This window comes from Dermochelys coriacea, chromosome 1 (genome assembly GCF_009764565.3).
Source record: "Dermochelys coriacea isolate rDerCor1 chromosome 1, rDerCor1.pri.v4, whole genome shotgun sequence".
Classification (NCBI taxonomy): domain Eukaryota; kingdom Metazoa; phylum Chordata; order Testudines; family Dermochelyidae; genus Dermochelys; species Dermochelys coriacea.
In genome coordinates this window covers 215,689,445-215,710,462 of record NC_050068.2, presented here as the reverse complement: position 1 = coordinate 215,710,462, position 21,018 = coordinate 215,689,445, and the positions used below count along the sequence as shown (strand labels likewise).

The window sequence follows — 21,018 nt, the reverse complement described above, 5'->3', positions numbered from 1 at the left end:
ATGGCCAATGGTAGTCCCAGCAGCTCCTCAGTCTCTGGAGTGGCTGGCAGCTCTGGAAGCTCAGGCAAGTCTTCAGGGTGGCAGAGGTCCTCCTTGGCATCCTGCTCTGGCAGTGCAGTGGGGGAGAAGCATCTGTCTCCCTCGGCAGCTCCAACACAAGTGAGTTGCGGGGCCCACCTCCTTGCTACACAGTGTCATTAACTCTAACATACCTTTTCACAACTCTTCCACTTTTAGCAGTAGCCCAAAAATGAGTATCTTCTTCTGTACCTGGAACTTGAGACATAGCTTCAGAATTAGTGGCAGAATGAATTTCCTTTCAGCTCTGTGTTCTCTTCTTTTGCCTTGGAATTAGGGGTTCACTTCTGAGATGTCAGTTAGGACCTGAGGGCACGTGTCTCAGAAGCCTGGCATTTTGAATCGAGATACAATCATCCTTTTTGTTTCTAAACATAAATTAGTTTTTGGACAAGTTTCTAATGATAACAAATTGCTCATTTTTTACAGGCTGAGTCCAGCATGCTCAGCCTTGTAATGCTGGCAACATAGACACGATCCCCAAACCGGAAATCCTGGCTCTTTATAGTTCAGTGTTCTTGATCAACTTTTTGCTTCATTTTCTCTTTATACACATTGCTGTCAGAAGCTAGGCAGGGAAACAGTGCAGATTTCACATGAGAACTCATTTAGCAGGGGTTTCCCCTGAAGCTCTCCATGTATAGTTGAGCAGTATGCAACTCTTTCTCCCAATCCTTTCCTTCACTTAGTGGTATTGAAAGCTTTTTTCAAGTAACAATGAAAATTCTCTATCTTTTCATTACTATTTGAATCAAATGGAAAGGTCCTTCTGTGTTTGTTTCCACAGTCTTGAAAGAATTTTTCAATGTAATTATTCACAGACTATTGTCCATTCTCTGTAATGACTTTAGAGGGCTCTTCCTAACATGCAAAGACATCCTTGAGTTCTTCTCTTGGTTTTTGGTGTGAAATCTTTGATCAAAAGTCCCTTGCAGTGTGATGTCTAGCGGCCAGTTGTGAAAAAAATGAAGTATTACTGTCTGAGTTCCAACCAGATCTAGACCTAGCTTTATCCACAAATCACGTGGTATGTCTAAAGATTGTAGCAGCTAGTCATCATGCAGAAGTTGATATATTACAATTTCTGATCAATTATTCAACATCTGAGTGCCAGAAAAGCCTTACAGCACAAAATGTGTTTAACAAAAACAAACAGTAACTGTGTTAGTCTCACAACTCACTGAAATATTCCTGTCATCTTGGAGATTTGAATCACAATCTAATCTCCTTTTAATACAATACCATCCAGGGTAGACAGTTCATTTGTGGCTCTCTGAAATGGAATGCTTGTCCATTGTTGTGTTTGGCCATTTTCCCAACTGTCAAATTTTATAACATTCCCTTAAGAGATCATCTTGCTAAGAACCAATCCTTAATTCCACCAGAGCTAATACTTCCAAATGTGATTTACACATTGTGTTCTGTTATTAAGTCAGAGGTAGTTATGGAAGCTGAAGTTATAACAAAGAGTATGAATGTCTCTGACTGTCCCTCTTAACCATGGCCCCCATTCCGAAAAAACAACAGAAAGAACTGGAGTCCTATTCCTTTCTTTCAGGCTGGAGTATTCTGGCAACCAACCTGCTTTGAACAATTTAATTTTTTCAAAGAAAATAAGTTGGTCCCCTAGAGCACCCAGGTCATTTTGCTTTTCCTGTGAAGTGTGCAATAGTAAAATGTGATGGTTGAAGTCTCCATCCTAGTTTCTGGATTTTAAGTGGTAACACAGTAGATTTACTATAATTGGACGCTACTTAGGGGGTTTAAGATCAGTCATTTACTTCCTCAAACATATATATGAAATAAAAGGATCTATTGCCCATGCATGGCCAAGAATTCCCTTTCAATTTAAGAATAATATATTTCAGTGTTTTATAATTTCACTCCCATTTGACTCTTTTTTCTGTTCAGGTTTCAGTTCTGAAATATTCAAAAAACCACAGGCTTCTCTGAAGAAATGCAATTCTCGTACATTTGCTGCTCTTGGTGCTTTAGGAACAGCTTCCACCAGCTTAGTAACAGCTGATTGTATTAAACCTGATCCAAAGTGTCACAAATATTGGTTTTTCATTTAAGTCTAAAACAACTTTTAATTTCACTGGACTTTCAAGCCTCTTTCTTGAAATTGATCAAAAATTTCCTTCAGTCTTTCTTGCAGTTAGTCCTCATTATCAGCAAAGATAACCAAGACATCCATATACCAAACATCTCCAGGTAAACTACACTTGAGGTAAACTATTTAGTACTTGTTGATAGATGTTCGGCTGCATGTGTGTGTGTGTGTGTGTGTGTGTGTGTGTGTGTTTGTTCTTTCAGTGTGCTGTCCCAATTCTGTGCAGATAGCGGAGATAGCAGACTTCCCAATAAATCCGACTCTGTTTTTAGCAAAGGCAACCGGCCAGGTTTATTGTCAACATGGCATGATCCTACTATCCCTCAGACTCTACAGGACCACTAACACATTTTTGTATGCCCATTACAATGGACCAGCTCAGTGAACGGCGGGACTTTCCATTCCCCCCTAGGCCAGGCCCTGACACCCCTCTCAGAGATACCTCTTTATACCCCAATACAAACAAGTTACGTTCTGCCCCTCTGACGTACTTAGATGCTACTCTCTGACATAGCTAACCACTACCCATTACCTTGTAGCTGTTGGTTCAATCAAAACTTCTCTATCCATCATGCTGTCATCCTGACCTTATTTTTAGGATGGGTCAGTGTGTTCCTGTTATCTTTGGGGAATGTGTGGGTATCGAGGTGTTCTGGTACCACCCTTCTGGAATGTGTTGGTGTGAGTGCTCTATGCCCAGCACCTCTTAGAAATGCGCGTTTTTGCAATATCAGCCCTGTTCTTCACAGATTCTGTGGGCAGGGTCTGCCTCTTGCTCACAATTTAACTTTGCTTTATATCAGCAAAGCTTTGACCACTAATTTAGCCCAGGCCTCAGGCCTCACATAAGGCTTCTGATACAAGGGCTTATATTTCAGGCCTTCTTCCTACTACAGTACTGAATCCTTTTTATAGGTCTCAGGAGCACTGTAAGGTCCAAAATGAGTTTTAAAGACTCTGTAACAGACACAGTGAATTAAAATGGTGGATTCCTGAGTCAGGTCATTATATAACTTGCCAGATGCCTTTCCAGCATCAAGTTTAACAAAAACTTTTCAGTGGTTCATGGCATGGGGAATATTTATCTTTTGTAAGTATAGAGTGATGCTCTCTAACCACAGGTTTATTGAGTTTTCTTAATTTTGGTCTTCTCAAAGTCCGATCTCTTCATTATCATTTCTGATGCCCATTCTGTCCCCTTTCTATGGGGAGCTGTGGGGTTGCTGCCTGCAGGCAAGGGCAGTGCACAGACTTGCCTGGCCAAACCCTGAGCCTAGGAGCCGGGCATGCTGGTTGCTTCTGGGAGTCGCTCGAGGTAAGCACCGCCTGGCCGGAGCCTGCACCCCTCACCGCCTCCTGCACCACAAACCCCTCATCCCCAGCCACACCCCAGAGCCCGCAGCCCCAGCCAAAGCCCTCAGTCCCTTCCTCACCCCAACCCCCTGCCCCAGCCTGGTGACAGTGAGTGAGGATGGGGGAGAGCAAGAGACAGAGGGAGGGGGGATGGAGTGAGTGGTGGTATGGCCTCAGAGAAGGGGCGGGGCAGGGGTGTTGCCTCGGGGAAAAGGGGGTGGGGAAAGGGTGTTCAGGTTTGTGCGATTAGAAAGTTGGCAACCCTATATGTCTGTGTGTGGGCTGCAGCCAGTCAGACATACCTTGGCTCTCACCAGCATTGGGTACATTGCAGGGTGACTCCAACATACATTTGTGGGGGAAGATCCCAGACTGAAGGTATGTCTGGTACTGCCCAGCCCTCTCCTGAACAATACAAACTGATATAAAGTCAATTTTATTAATAGAAATGATATGCAAAAATCTTGTTTCCCAAACAAACTTCCATTCACATAATAAAACAAGTTAATTAACTACAAAGAGATAGATTTTAAGTGAATACAAGTAATGAGGAACAACAGTCAGAAATCATTACAAGACAAATAAAGATAAAACACAACTACTGCCTAACTTAACAAACTATGTTAAACGTAAAGCCAAGTTTTTCTCATCAAAGGCTCTAACAGTCTTACTGGCCAAACTTCTTAGGCCAGGACCCTTTCTTCTGTTTAATGGCTGCTTCCTTTGTTCCTTCTGGTGCAGTGAATCAATGGGCAGAGAGAGTAAGACAGGAGGAGGGGGGACATGGAGTGCTTGTCCCTCATTTTTATAGTATCAGTCTCCCTCTTGGAAAACATTTCCATTCTCTGCGTAAAAGAATAAATGGACACAAATCAGACGTCAAGAATTATAACATTTAAAAACCAGTCAGAGAACACTTCAATCTCTTTGGTCACTTGATTACAGACCTAAAAGTGGCAATTCTTCAACAGAAAAACTTCAAAAACAGACTCCAGTGAGAGACTGCTCAATTGGAATTAATTTGCAAATTGGATACAATTAACTTAGGGTTGAACAAAGACTGGGAATGGATGGGTCATTACACAAAGTAAAACTATTTCCCCATGTTTATTCCCCCCGCCCCCCACTGTTCTTCAGACGTTCTTGTCAAGTGCTGGAAATGGCCCACCTTGATCATCACTACAAAAGGTTCCCCCCCCCTCTCCCGCTGGTAATAGCTCACCTTACCTGATCACTCTCGTTACAGTGTGTATGGTAACACCCATTGTTTCATGTTCTCTGTGTATATAAATCTCCCCACTGTATTTTCCACTGAATGCATCCAATGAAGTGAGCTGTAGCTCCCAAAAGCTTATGCTCTAATAAATTTGTTAGTCTCTAAGGTTCCACAAGTACTCCTTTTCTATTTCCAGCTGAGATTCAGGAAACAGAAAGTCTCTAGGAAAGGATGTTTCCTGCTATTTTTCCTCACCTATTTGAGGTTTCTTTGTTCACCCTTCCTGCTTGATGACTCTGTTTACTTCTTAAATGCAAATTAAGCAGAGCACATATTCCTTTGTTTGAAACAGATGTTTGCCAGCCTCAGTTTGGAACATGTATTAAGATCACCATACAGTGGAATCTTATAACTTCACTTGTTGACACACCCATTTTACTAGGAAATATTGACCAACAAATTATGAATTTTCAGATGACACTTTACAAGACATACTTTGTACAGAAATTATTACAACAGTGTGTAGGGTGCGGACACGGGTACGTTCTGTCACACCCTCCTATTTCTGAGCTCATAAAATAAGCTCTTCTGCCTCTGAGTCAATGCTATAAGAGAGCTCATACTTTCCCACATCAATCTGGGGACTCTTTTACTTAAGAGTTTCTTTATTTTATTCCTTTCTGCGAACTTTAGCATTGTGTCCCACTATGTTTTTTTTACTGTCTGTACACTTAGCACTCCTTTTCCCACATTTATCTTGTGAATGCATAGACTGGCCACGATACTAACAAATACAATTATCGTTTACAGTGCATTTTGTGCATATGCTGAAGATTTATTTTGTTTATTAAAACAACTGTTAGCTGCGAGCCTGCACTGTGTAAATGCTCTGATCTGCAGACACAGCAGAAAGAATTCTAGATTCTGCCGGCACTGACTCAGACATTCCTGCCATTGCCACTACCATTTTCTATGTTTAAACTCAACTGTTGCTAGAATTTTCCCTATAATGTTTTGCGAGCACATGTCCCAGGGAGTTAATCTCTAATTTCATCTTATTCAAATGTGTCAAAAATGACAAGACTTAGCTAATTCCCTCAATATATTTACATAGGGGTGGATGGATATGACAGCCATTTGTATTCTCTGTCTGAATTTGCACAGTTCATATACTATGTTTTATATGGAATAGCATAACCATCTAAAGGCACCTCCTTCCAAGTAGTAGGTCCAAATTCAAGAGTTACTCCCAGGCTTTACTTGGTTGGAATTCAGCCTGGTTCTGACTTCTCCTCCTGCCTTAGCAGGCTACTCCTAATCCTCCTAGCCAGGTAACTCCCTTGATATCAGGGTCTTCCCTGCAGGATTCTTTCCTCAGTCTCTGCCACAGCTTCTTGAGTTTCCCCCCACTATCTCCAGCTTCCTGCTGCATTTTACTGGGGAATCATCTATCTTCCATCAGGCCCTATTAAGGCAGCATGGATGGCTCCCTCACTAATCAGGATTGGCTGGCCCCAGGCCTCCAGCCCTTAAAGGGCAAGCCACCCTGTTTCAAGGAATCTCTTAATCCAATTCCTGCTGTTATTTTGTTAATATAATGGTTAAATGAAAGGTCTGAAGCCTTAGACTTGCTGCTCGTTTGAGAATACAACTATGCGGTCAAGAGAAAAGGATTTGTAAAGGTATTTGGGTAAATTGGGGATTGCCATTTTTCTACCACTCTTGCCTTCCAACCTGACTGCAACTGATCTGTGTGCAGAGAATAAGACATTGATGGATTCTTTCTTCTCCTGGGAGATTGTCAATGGACTACATTAAGCAGATCATAAGGTGAATGAGGCTTGGGGCCTGCAAGGCCAAACTTCTGCTTGAGTTGGGGAGGGGGGATAGAGGGAGCTGAAACACTTTCCCAACTTTCGAGAAAAGGGCTGGGAACTCCCTACCTAAGCAGTGAGAGAGACTGAACTGGGGTTTAGGCCAGAGGGCTAGTATGTAAGGACCCCAGGAGGCAAATGTTTTAATTACCTTTGGACTGAGTGAGTTATTAAGGGGATCTGAAGAGGAGAACAGAGGCAAGGTACAGCAGACTGACCTCTGGCCATGAGGGGGCACTCAGGAGGCAGCCAATCCTTGTTACAGTCCCTAAATTCTTTGGTTTTGTGTCTGTCCAAGCCACTCCCCCTCCTCTTACTATCTCTTGTATTTCCTATTAGCCACATACAGCGTGCCATAGCCGTCTCCTGCCTGGATCACCTCTGCTGGATAAGGGGATTCCCATCCTCATTGTGGGCAGCCTGGCTTCCATCCCACTGGGAACAGTCTTGTGTCTACATGCAAAGACATTTTGGCTGAGATCAGCTGGTGGCTTCTGTCCTGCAGAGGAAAATAGGAGATAGTGGCCATTTTTTTATAAAAGCAAAAGCCATGAGAGGGCCCCAGATTTTCCTGGGAACATAGCAGCTTTAAAAAAAAAGAAAAAGCACATAGGTTTGCGAGATTTATGACAATGTTGTGTGATTGGGCTGCTTTGAGACTGTCCAGTCATTGCTCTCAATGCAGATCCTCTGTTGCTGGGCACTGACTGTGCTGGTAATAGCAATGGGGGTGGAACTCAGTGCTCTTTGTAATTCTGTTCTGTCTCTCATAGGTGCTGAGGAGCTGAGGCTGGCGGATGGAGGCAGCTGCTGTGCTGAGAGAGTGGAGGTTAAACACCAGGATCAGTGGGGGACGGTGTGTGATGATAGCTGGGACATGGCAGCTGCTGGGGTTGTCTGTAAGCAGCTTGGATGTGGAGTTGCTCTCAGTGCCCATTCTAATGCTCATTTTGGAGAAGGAACTGGACAGATATGGCTGGATAACACTTTCTGTCGTGGTACCGAGTCTGCTGTCTGGGCATGTGAACACAACAGTTGGGGTGAGCATAACTGCAGGCATGGAGAGGATGCTGGAGTGACCTGTTCAGGTAAGGAATTGGCCAAATCAGTCCTAAAAGCAAATCCTTTGAGAGAAAAAGGCTTGAACCCAGAGGCTTCATGGGCCTATGACCCTAATGAGACATGGATAAAAACTAGAGTAAGTTCTGTCATTATTATCCATCTTACTGGATAGTATAAAAACCTTGGGGGATTCCTATCAAATGAGAATTACTGTCTCTGAAGGGATTTCACTATCCCAGTCTTCATAGTTCCAGTGCCATGTCTTTCATTTTCCTTTTAATGGTGGCAGAGGGGTGTTTAGTCCAGCTGCAGGAGGCTGAACCATGGACCTGGGTTCCTCACAAGGAGAAGACCCTGATCTGTCTGGCAACTTCTCTGCTCTGCAGGGCTGAAACTCTTTGTGGTGCAGTTCACTTAGCCAGGTCCAGTGCTGCCTGCTCTACAGGGCACTGTGACTGATTCCTAGAAACGGAGAGCAGGGACAGGATAAAAGGAAACCACATGATCCTGGGGTGAAGGGGCAGCTAATGCCCCCCCTCCACGTTTATAGCTGCAGGATCAGATTTCCCCCATTTCCCATTAAGCTCCATTGATGGGAACTGGAGGAAGAATATAAGAAAGTAGGACTTCCCTCTACCCCCTTAATAGTGTCCTTCCTCTCTCCCTTCCCCTTTTATTCTCCCTCGTATTGGAATCCCCATCCATACCTTCTTCAACAGATGCCCATCGGGTACAATATTTCTACTCCCTGCTCTCCTTCCTTGAGCATGTCAAAACCTGGAACTCCTGTTGCAAGGGAAATTACAAAAGTAGTAGTAATAATAATAATAATAAATAATAAATCATTCTGATTTGGAACAGCAATTTAGAATTTCAGAATTTCTGTGTAATGAGAATGCTGAAATTTAATTTCAACCTTATGGAAACATTTTTGTTTGGACTTTATCTGCTCAACTATTATGTAAAAAGAAAAGGAGTACTTGTGGCACCTTAGAGACTAACAAATTTATTTGAGCATAAGCTTTCGTGAGCTACGGCTCACTTCATCGGATGCATTTGGTGGAAAATACAGAGGGGAGATTGATATACATAAACAGAGAACATGAAACAATGGGTTTATCATACACACTGTAAAGAGAGTGATCACTTAAGATAAGCCATCACCAGCAGTAGGGGCGGAAAGGAGGAAAACCTTTCATGGTGACAAGCAAGGTAGGCTATTTCCAGCAGTTAACAAGAATATCTGAGGAACAGTGGGGGGTGGGGTGGGGGGGAGAAATAACATGGGGAAATAGTTTTACTTTGTGTAATGACTCATCCATTCCCAGTCTCTATTCAAGCCTAAGTTAATTGTATCCAGTTTGCAAATTAATTCCAATTCAGCAGTCTTTCATTGGAGTCTGTTTTTGAAGTTTTTTTGTTGAAGAATAGCCACTCTCAGGTCTGTAATTGAGTGACCAGAGAGATTGAAGTGTTCTCCAACTGGTTTTTGAATGTTATAATTCTTGACCTCTGATTTGTGTCCATTTATTCTTTTACGTAGAGACTGTCCAGTTTGACCAATGTACATGGCAGAGGGGCATTGCTGGCACATGATGGCATATATCACATTGGTAGATGCGCAGGTGAACGAACCTCTGATAGTGTGGCTGATGTGATTAGGCCTTATGATGGTGTCCCCTGAATAGATATGTGGAAAGATCAGATATTCTTGTTAACTGCTGGAAATAGCCTACCTTGCTTGTCACCATGAAAGGTTTTCCTCCTTTCCCCCCCTGCTGCTGGTGATGGCTTATCTTAAGTGATCACTCTCCTTATAGTGTGTATGATAAACCCATTGTTTCATGTTCTTTGTGTGTGTATATCAATCTCCCCTCTGTATTTTCCACCAAATGCATCCGATGAAGTGAGCTGTAGCTCACGAAAGCTTATGCTCAAATAAATTTGTTAGTCTCTAAGGTGCCACAAGTACTCCTTTTCTTTTTGCGAATATAGACTAACACGGCTGCTACTCTGAAACCAACTATTATGTGTTATTCATAAAATAAAAATTTTAAGTTAAATGTTTGGATAAGGCTGAAATGAAATATTTTGATCTTATCAAATCTTTTTGACAACTTTTCGTCTAAAGTTTGACAAAATTAGTCTATTTTTGCAGAACGTTTTGATTTTGTCAAAACCAGCTTTTTCAGATGGAAATCTGTTCCATCATAAAATTTTTGAGCAGCTCTACTCTTTCCCCTAGGTGTCCTCATTTGTGCCTCCCTATTCTGTTCTTCCTCTTCTCCTCTTCCTGTATATGGGATATATATCTCTGTCTCTTCAAGTCCCTCTCTCTGACTGCTCTCCCTGCTCTGAAGGTCTTGTTTTCTCTCCCCCCGCCACCCCACATGTGTCCTTCATCTCTCTTCAGAGCACAGAGCAATAGAGATGAGAACTCCTTGTAGAAATTATAGACTACTCCCTGCCCCGAGGAGTGAGATTAATGGACACATCAGGAAGGAAGGAAGTATGAAAGAGGAATGCACCAAGGGAGGGGGAGAGTGGAAGACAGATGAAAGAGTAGAAAGTAGGAGGAAAGTAGAAATGCAGGGAAAGAAGAATGGAGTCAAATCATTCTCTTTATCTGGATCAGCTGTTTGTCCTACATTTCCATTTGATTGGCTGAAGTTTAAGCCACTTGACTCATATTGGGTGTACACAGGTAAAACAGTCCATTTGCAGGCTCCATAGGAGGCCTGGATCCTGGAGAGCTCAGCATTCCTCTGTCAGTGTGAGCAAGCAATCAAAGAAGAGCTCAGCTGCCGCTCACACAGGCAGAGATGAAGTACTGAGCAATTGCCCTTTGCTGCCCTGCTGTTCCCCTCAGGGGTTCCCTCCTTGCTAGGGCTGGATTAACCTAATACAGAAGCCTAGGCTCACCTGCCTCTAAAGCAGTACCACTCTCTGTATGCGGTGGTAGTAGAAAGAGTCAAGTATGCAAGAGCTTTCTGAAGAAACTGTGGTCCCCTGCCATTGCCACCAGGGCATCAGGCTGGCCAGAACTTCCCTCATTTCCTGCTCCCTCTCTTCAGATAGGCTGGGGTCTAGTCCAGGACAAAGGTGGTCTCAGGTCCCCACCAAACCTGACACAGCCCTTTGCTCTGGGACATGGGAGGTGCCATACACTAGGCCCTCTGCTCCAGTAAGTGGAAGAGTAATGGCAGGCTGGAGGCTCCCTCCATTCTAACCCCTGCCCCTCCCCAAAGAGCTTTAGGGCAGCAGCATCAGAGGCAATGGGTTTGACCCGGTTGAAAAGCAAGAGAGACACTGCTAACCCACAATCGCTGCAGCGGGATAGCATATGTGATCTCTGTGGAGAAGGGAGGTCCATTGGTCCCTTATGGTCCACCCACAGACGACGCTTGAAAAGAAAGAGTTCTTTTAACATTTCTGTCAATGGCGCAAGGATTCCTTCAGAGCCCTGCCCCATTCCAAATGCATCTGTACATTGAATTAGATGGAGTTTTAAAAAAATGATTAGTACAGTTCCATGTTGTTACATATGCAGATACAGTGATGATAAAATATTGGAGATAATTATTAAAAACATCTTTATCATTATTAAAATATTAGTGTACATGAGCAAAATACATTTCTATGGCCTTATAACTCAGCCAAATCAGAGTGGATCATCACCCTATATAGCAACAACTCTCCAAATTTCAAGTTTTTGTCCTATTCCACTGAAATGCTAGAACTGTTCAACATGCTCAAAAGTGTACTTATTTTACTGCTGTCTTTCTCAAAAGTGGTTGAAATACCTAGCTCCATCTTTTTAAAAGATTCACCTTTGACAGAGGACAGACCTGGAAAATTTCAGGCCAAAAGGTGGTAGTTTAACAACACTATAAGCAACAGAACAAGGGCTTTAGGATGCAAAATGCTTATGCAACATTGGTTATAACTAGAGGCATAAGTTATACACCTGTTAAGAATGTCAATGGCTGCTACCCCAGCAGTGAACTCTACCCACCTATACAGCTGTACCTTCACAGAAAAGCAGGAACTGCCATAGCAGATAAAGGCCTCCTGCCTGTTTGAAAGTATCTTAGTGATGGTGCAAGAAAGTAAACTTAATTTTAGTCAAGTGCGAGGGAGATTATGGAATGTCAATGTAACTAACATTGATGGATTTACTGACGGTCTAGGACCCCTTGAGCCCCAGCTGATTGGAGGGAATACTGCCTGCTCAGGACATGTTGAAATAAGACACGGAGACACATGGACCACAGTCTGTGATTCACACTTGGACCTTCAAGCCGCCAGTGTCATCTGTAATGAATTAGACTGTGGAACAGTTGTATCCACCCCAGAAGGAGCACGCTTCAGTGAAGGATATGGGTCAATCTGGTCTGAGAAGATCCATTGCTTGGGGAATGAATCACACCTCGTGTACTGTCCCAGAACATTGCATCCTAATGAGACATGTTCACACTCGAGTGATGCCAGCATTGTATGCTCCGGTAAGGATTCAAAGTGATAACTTTAAAATATCTATGTGTCTTACAGCTGGGTTGCTCAGCATCTCTCTACACAGATCACCATATTCATCCACATTTTCCCCCTGAGAACCCACAAGCCTTTGCACTACTGGTTACAGTGATACTTCAACAGGTTCCTGACTGTTAGGAGAGATAACTCCACTCTCTCTTCCTCTCCCAGTGCTCTAGTTGCCAGGAGAGGATCAAGAAGAGCATTATTGTCTCGACCCCTTGTCCTTGTGTTGAAGTGGAATAGTTCTGCTCTCCAGTAGCGCTCTCACTCATACTCTGTCTCTTCTTGTCCCCTCACCCCTGCCACAATGTGCATGTTATTCAGGGCTTCTTGGATGCTAAGCATGCCCTACTCTGCCATGTTTCTAAAGGGAGTGGTATTTTGTAAAGGTCAATACAGAAAACCAAGAAATGGGAGACTTGATTTATTTCCCACTCCGACACTGACTCTGTCACTCAATCTTTGTTGCAGATTACTTATATGTAAAATGGGGATAATAACATTTCCCCCTCTCTACCCCATTGTGAGTTTTAATCCATTAATGTTTATAAAGAGCTTTGAAATCCTTGGACATAAGGTGCCAGAGAAGCACAAAGTATTATTATTTTTAAAACTTGCATGATAGAGTTGCTAGTTGCAGTCACCTTTATTTGCTATAGCTCAGTGGTTTGAGCATTGGCCTGCCTAAACCCAGGCTTGTGAGTTCAATCCTTGAAGGTGCAATTTAGGGATCTGGGGCAAAAATTGGGGATTGGTCCTGCTTTGAGCAGGGGTTGGACTTGATGACCTCCTGAGGTCCCTTCCAATCCTGATATTCTATGATTCTATGTAACTGTCTGTACTACCGATTGATACTGATGAAATATTATGAATAATTGTGTACAAAAAGTCTACCAAAAATTAAGATTTTTGCATCCAAAAGTGCAGGAAATGCTAACAGTAGGGTTGCTTATGCAATCTCAACTCTGGCCCCTTATACTTTATCATATAATCTTTAATTACATGATCACATGCTATTATTTCCCATGCTATCTTGCCTCATCTATTGTGCATCTTGTTCCTTTCTCTCACACCTTTGTGCTTTATAAACTCACCTGGCTCGTATAACATTCCCATATTATTATTGTTATTTAACAGTTATGTTTAGGGCCCTACCAAATTCACAGCCATGAAAAACATGTCACAGACCATAAAATCTGGTCTCCCACTGTGAAATCTGGTCTTTTGTGTGCTTTTACCCTATACTATACTATACTATACTATACTATACTATATTATATTGACCCAAAAGTGAGCTGCAGGGTGGGGTGGCAAGGTCATTTTAGGAGAGTCATGGTATAGCCACCCTTACTTCTGTGCTGCCTTCAGAACTGGGTGGCCAGAGAGCAGTGGCTGTTTGCCAGGCGCCCAGCTCTAAAGTCAGCACCCCGCTAGCAGTAGCACAGAAGTAAGGATTGCAATACTATACCAAGCCAACCTTACTTCTGCACTGCTGCCTTCAGAGCTGGGCAGCCGGAGAGTGGCGGCTGCTGACTGAGGGCACAGCTCCGCAGGAAGCAGCACAGAAGTAAAGATGACAGTACCACACCATGCCATCCTTACTTTTGCGCTGCTGCTGGCAGTGGCTCTGCCTTCAGAGCTGAGCTCCCGGCCAGCAGCCACCACTCTCCAGCTTCCCAGCTCTGAAGGCAGTGCTGCTGCCAGCAGCAGCACAGAAATAAGGGTAGCAATACCACTACAATAACCTTGCAACCCCCCACCCCACCCCCATAACTTCTTTTTAGGTCAGGATCCCTACAATTACAACACTGTGAAATTTCAGATTTAAATAGCTGAAGTCATGACATTTATGATTTTAAAAATCCTATGACTGTGACATTGACCAAAATGGACCGTGAGTTTGGTAAGGCCCTAGTTATGTTGTAATAATGTCTAGAAGCCACAACCAGGTCAAGGCCCCATTGTGCTAGACACTACAAAGACATAGAGAAAATAACAATCCCTGGCACAAAGAGCTCACACTCCAAGACATAACAGGGGGATGAGACAAGCAAACTGGTCAAGGTAGGAGTGGAAGGAGATGGTAATAAAAATAGTGTGTGCACAATTTTTTACCATTATTCATAGGCTGTGGAGCCAGAGGGACCACCCAGGCCATGATCTGACCACTTTTTGGCCAGGCCAAACCTGAGTGGTGCTGTGACCCTGTGTGGCAGGTTGCAATGCCGTTCACTCACATTAGGAGGGTGTGAGAATAGGGGCTCATGGGCCAGTCTGCTGGTAGGTGAGGGGCATTAGACAGTGGAAGAGAAGGGTCAGGTGGGGGAGCGGGCAAATCTGTGTTTCCTGCACATACACTTTAATGGCACTCTGCAGCCCATGTTATAGGACAATAATGACAACTCACCAGCTGCCTTACCATTGTCAGGTTGCATGTTGCTCTATGAATTATGGAAGAGGTGAGTTTTGAGGAGGGACTTGAAGGAGGATTAGATGATAGTGTTATAGCTTTTGACTGGGAGTTCTTCCTATGCAAGGGAGGAACATGCAGAGATGTTTAAGGAAGAAGCAAGCAATGAAGGCTGCCTTCATTGGCAGAGCAACGGTGGGAGTTAACAGCTTGATAAGTAGAGTTAAGCAGATAATTGATTTTTTCAGTTCAAAGACCAAAAATAAAACCTGAAAACTAAACAAAACCAAATTTAAAAAAATTGTTTTTGGTCAAATGAAACATTTTGTTCTTCCCAAAATAATTTTATTTCAGTTTTTGGTTTAGTTTCATTTTTCAGGTTTTTCACCCTTTTGTGGGTTTTTAAAACAAATATAGCTAAATTTCTAAGCAAAATGTCATTTTGAAATGAGAAGTCAATTTTTTTCATTGCAAAATGAATGAAATGAACCATTTGGACTTTTTATTTTCTTTCTTTTTTCTGAAACTATTCACCAAATGCAAATCAGCAAGTTCCTGTGCAAACAGGACTGTAAGGCTTTGAGCAATGAGTCAAAGATGGCAAAAAGGTTGCTGGGATTGATTCCCCCACCTGCAATCAAGGTGGAGAAGGAGAGTTGCTTGGCTAAGAAAATGGTGGATTTGAAGGAGCAGAGCATGAATGTGTAGTGGAGGAAGTCAGACTGGCTATAGGATTTCCACCAGAGATGCTCTGCTGTAGGTGAGTAGGAGTGTTTGGGGTGAGGCTGGGCTGGGGGTTGGCAGGCCGGACCTTACAGTGGGAGAGTGGGGCTAAAGAGTCAAAGGTGCAGGAAGCAACCACCATGTCACTTCGGGAAAGAAAAGAGAGGAGAGGCTAAGCAGGTCATTGACATTGATAGACTGGAAATCAAGGAAGGACCAGACAATGTGGCAACAGAGAGGAGACTGATGGGCAATGCTAGAAGTGACCAGGTGATGGCCAGAGCGGGGGAACTCAGCAACAGCAATATGCAAAAGAGAGCTATGCTAGTTGAAGACCATGTCGAGTGAATGTCCCATTAGGGGAGTGGGAGAGCTGATCCAGGGCTGTAGGTCAATGCAGAGGGGAGGGCGAGGAGACGGGTAGCTAAGAGGTTAGAAATTGAGCTTGTTTCAAATTTTTTAACATATCCTGCTTTCATTGGAAAATACTAATTTGTCAAAACTCAAACTGCGGGAAAGGTTGATTTTGGCAAATTTTTTGAAAAAAGTTTCAAAATTGTTGAAATGTCCCATTTTGATATTTTTGAAATGGAAAATTCAAGTTTTTGTGTCAAATGACTTTTTGTTTTGAAAGTGAATTTATAGTGCCTTTTTAAATTTAAAATGTGTAAATCATAACTAAACATTTAGACATTATGTAAACTGATCCAAAAAAGTGTTTCAATTGACCTGATCCAAAAAAATTATGGATTTTCAGTTTGTGAAATTTTTTGAAATATCAGCGTTTCATTCCAGTTCAGTATGGTAAAATTTATCAAAATCTCAAACATTCGTGCACAACAGGAAAATTGTTTCCCTTCAAACTCTAGTCAGATGGGCCATTAACATGGGTGATAAAGTCTTCAGGGATGAGTGTGGAAGATTGTAGATAAGAAGATAAGAGGAGGAGAGAGATCCAGGACCTGAAATCACAGAAGAAGGCTGACAGGGAGGAGCTGGGTAGGCAGTAGCTGACAGTAACATAGAGGGGGAGAGGAGAGAATAGGTTGGAGTGCTTCTCAAAGGAGGAGAAAATGTGAGAGCAGAGAAGTCCAACACACTCAGCTTGTTCCTTTGGGGATGATTCAGGGCCGGGATTGTGAGAAGAGGAGAGGCCTCTGTAAGACAGAGCAGCTGCAGCGACAATGTCAGATGAAGGGATGCAGGTCTCTGTGAGAGACAGGAGCTGGAGGGAGGGAGTGATGAAAAGGTTGTGGATGTCTGTGATCTTTTTAGGGATGCAGTGTGCATTCTAGGGACAGCAAGAGGAGGAGGGGGGCTGGACATGAGGTTAGGAATGGTGGCATGAGAGGGGGTGATGGGGATGGGCTTGGAAGTTGGAGATCGTGGGAATGAAGGGGGTCCAGGTTTGGAGAAGTTGTAACCAGAAACCAAGAGGAGGAGGCAGAGGAGGATGTGGGATCTAGCTGGGAAGGGGATAGAGATCAGGATGGAAGAGAAGCGGGTAGAGCTGGTGGGACCTGTGGAGGGGTGAAGGTAATAGAATGGGGAAATGGAGCCAGTGAGGGGGAGTTTAGGGTTGGGGGAGGAAGAGGGCAGATCTGTGATGCACGAAAAGGTGTGATAAGAGCCATGGGCAAGTGACAGATGAACATGGTTAGTAAACAAGTGAACAGTGAAATAATAAATGGAATCCAATTAAATCAGTAGCAGTGAATCAATAAGCAGTGAGATGAGATATGAGGTGAGTTAGTTAGCAGTGAGTTAGTTATTCCTAGAGATGGTCAGGAATTTTTCATCAGAATTTTTCTTTAACTGAAAATGCTGTTTCCTCAAAATCAAAACTTGCCCTGGGAAACTTTCAGTTTTGCTAATAGAAATGAAATGTTTCATTTGGGCTGGGTTCAACCCTGATGGGAATATTTCAGATTGTAGAACTGACCCAAAATGTTTCATTTCCAGTCAGTTCAACATTAATCTTCATTTCCCGGTTGTGGCACATTGCCTCATGGGAGTTGTAGTTCAGGCTCCAGTTCTCTCCTATGAGCTGGGCTCCCTGGCCAGACAACATCTCCGCTTATACAGTGCAGTCTTTCCTCTAACTGGTAGCACAATTGCCTCATGATAGCCACGTGTCTATAGGTGCATGGTGGGAGATTTAGTCTGGTCAGGGAATCTGGCCCATAAGGCAAAACAGAGGCATCAGAGAGAAATGAAGTTTAATGTTGAACTGACTCAAAACAAAACACTTGGGGTCAGTTTGACAAACTGAAAGGAAACATTTCAATTTGGGAACGTGGAAATTGTTTATTTAGATTGAAGGTGAAGATGTAGTGAACAGTCAGGCGAGTGGGACAGTAGCAGCCAGTACACAGTCAGAGCTGTTGCCCTGAGAAGCTCATGTGGCTGTTAATCAAAAGCAGGAGCTGGATGATCTTCGCAGTCACAGAAGGGGTTGAAGGATTTAGCCGCAGGAGTCAGGGGAAGATGGCAGCAGCTCTGCAGGGCTTTGGAACAGCAACAGAAGGGGTGAAGTGAGGAGGGTGAGTTCAGTTACTGGGCTAGGGTAGGTAGACGAGGCTGTGAGCTCAGTCAGGTGACACAGGAGAAGGGGCAGCCAATGGGAGAGAAGGCAAGTTAGATGGTGCAGATCTAGAGAAAAAACAAAAGTGGAGTGATACCAGCCAAAGAGTTAGATTGGGCAGTAAAGGTTCACTTTCAAACCCCGTGCAGCCAGGATGTGTTGCCTTGCCCTGGGAGGGAGGAGGAAGATGGTGGTCAGCTTCAAGCTCAGGCTTTTCGGAAGAATTATACCTGGAGGAGTGCACACAGGGACCCAGTGGCTAACTGGACTTCTTGATCCCCATTTATTTTTTTAACCCTTGTTGGTGTCCTGTAAATTCTGTTTACATACAGCCTCTCCCCCAAAACACACTATGTTAAAAGAAAGTTACTTAGGTTACAAGTTGAGCACTTGAAAATTAGGAAATGCCAGAGTTAACGTGGCCTGGGCAATCCCTATGTGTATGTAGATTACGATACAGTTTTTACTTATGTGCTCACTTACTATTATTTCCACAGGAAAATACTCTGTCCTCTGATCTCCCTTCTCCTTGTTCTCAGGGTACGGCGGGTACAGGCTGGCAAATGGCAGCACAGGGTGTTCGGGGAGAGTGGAGCTTCTCCATGGAGGCACCTGGGGAACCCTCTGTGACTCCCAGTGGGATTTACAGGCTGCCCACACCCTCTGCCAGCAGCTTGACTGTGGATTCGCCCTGTCGATGCCAGCAGGGCAGCTCTTTGGCACAGGAGATGGGCCTGTCTGGAACGGCACATTTGGCTGTGAGAGGAACGAATCCCGCCTGAGGGATTGTCCTGTTACTGCGCTGGGCAAAACTGAGTGTCCCCCTGGGAGCGAAGCCAACGTGGTCTGTTCAGGTGAGCAGCTGCAGGGGGAAAGAAAAGAATTAGGGATTGGGGAACATCCTCAGCCAGATCTTCACAGTGTGGCAATCTGCCAAGCTCCATTGGGCTCAGTGAGGCTATGCTGATTTACACCAGGTGGGTACCTGGCCCATAAATTGGAGCCCTGTCCCTGCAGCAGCCAAGTCTGCTGGAACTGATCCCTCTGTGAAATGCTTGTGCTGCCTTCAATATGGAATGTACCAAGGAAACCAAATTCTGGTCCCTGTTCCTCCCTTCTCACTAATTGACGTGGATCGAGTATCAGTTTGTGAATGTGCAGGTGCAGAATAGTCCCACAGCCCCCACAGGGTAACTGCTAGCATTGAACACGAGCAAGAATCCCTTCCTGTTCCCCACTCCCCTCCTTGCCATTGCCATTAACACTGATCACTGCACCACCTCGACACTCACTTTCCCTTGTGCTCAGGGTGCCCAGGTGGCAGGTTAGTGAATGGCACCGAGTGCTCCGGGAGAGTGGAGATCCGACATGGAGACACATGGGGAAGCCTCTGTGACTCCCACTAGGATTTGCAAGATGCCAACGTCCTCTGCCATCAGCTGAACTGTGGATATGCTGAGTCGATCCTGGGAGGAGCCCATTTCGGGGAAGGGAGTGGAAAAGTATGGAGTGACGCTTTTCATTGTGAAGGGACTGAATCCTGTCTGTGGGATTGTTTTCACATGGCCCTGGGCAACCCAGCCTGCTTCCCCAGAGACACGGCCAGGGTTACTTGCTCAGGTAAGTTTAATATAGACATGTATATGTTAGTTACAATGCAGTGTACTGCCCAGCTTAGGATCATCATGAGTAGTCCCATTGACTACAGTACTCAAGGTAAGTAGCGGTATCGGAGTGTTGCTCTCTTTGTTTATGTTCCCCAGATCAGAGACACCTCCAGGTGCAGTGAGGGGTGGCGAGGTGGATCCTAGCTCTACGCTAGAGTGAACCGGAGAGAATGGCTCTGTGCTATAAACCTGGGGTTTGTGATTCACAGATTCCCTCGGTCCCTGCAGGGCTGACTCAGCCCTTCATCAGGCTGAGGTTGGTGTTGCAGAAGCAACTTATATGCAGAGATCTCATCCAAACTGTTGGGCCATTACAGTCCCATTTCACTCTGGAAAAGTAGGTGTTTGTCTTGGTGTTCCTGGCCAAAATGTCCCCCGGTGCCCATCCTGGTTGTGTGCTGGTGGGCTGCAGCCCTCACCTACAGAGCTTGCTCAGTGGGTGTGTAGATTGATAAAATCTTTAATTCCTCACAGCACTTCAGAAAAATTGTAATTTCTTTGCCAAAGATCCCAGTTTTCAGGGAAGTGTTCAGATGGCTCCAGAGCTTGGCTCCTGAACCAGCTGGGAATTTTCACAAAGATCCTGCTCTTCGTGAGAGCAGCTGGTGCTTTAATGAAGATCCTCCTCTACAATGCAACACAAAAGCCTGCAGGGGTCCTTTTTCCTGCAAGCATCTCCAAAGATTTTCCCTCATCCAACTTCAAAAACTTCCTCATTCCACACTGGAGAACAACAGTGGCTGATAGATGGCAAGTTATCTGAGGGCTACCCAGAGTGGCATAGGCCAAGATTTTTAAAGGTATTTAGGCATTATTGCACTGATTTAGGAGCCTAACTCTCATTTTCTAAAAGGATTTAGGCACTGACCGGCCTTAATCAATAGGATCCATAGGCTTCACATCCCTGAGCATTGTAGCTGTGTCAATCTAACCCCCAGTGTAGACAGCAATTGAAGAATTCTTCCATTGATCTAGCTAGCACCTCTCAGAGGTGGATTACCTACAGCAATAGTAAAACCCCTTCTGTCACTCCAGGAAGAATCTGCAGTGCATACAGCGTCATAGGTGGAATGCTGTAGCTGTGTCACTGTAGCACCTGTAGTACAGACATGGCCTTAGTAAAACAAACATTTAATGCACACCAAAAGTATTGTAAATAGTATTTGGAGTACTACGAAAAACTTTAAAAAAAATCTATTAGACAGTAAATCTACTGGTTTTCCTTATACAGCCTTCCCCCCCTTTTGTTTCTATTACAAACATTCAAATATAAGGTTTCAACTTAACATGTTCTGTATTTCAGCACACACATCAAAACACATTCCCCACTGATCTTCTCTCAGAGGTGATTTCTCAGGCTTCGCAGTGCAGTCAAAACATGTTGTGTGTGTCACCTGGATTC

General features: G+C 44.0%; 1 protein-coding gene across 1 annotated transcript in view; it reads left to right on the top strand.

The window, feature by feature from the left end:
• LOC119860485 (scavenger receptor cysteine-rich type 1 protein M130-like) overlaps window positions 1-21,018 on the top strand; it is a 1,081,813-nt gene that overhangs the window by 1,032,745 nt on the left and 28,050 nt on the right. The window contains 4 exon segments of the mRNA XM_043513924.1: window positions 7,408-7,722; window positions 11,887-12,201; window positions 18,489-18,803; window positions 19,258-19,569. Coding sequence (XP_043369859.1) covers window positions 7,408-7,722; window positions 11,887-12,201; window positions 18,489-18,803; window positions 19,258-19,569 — 1,257 coding nt within the window.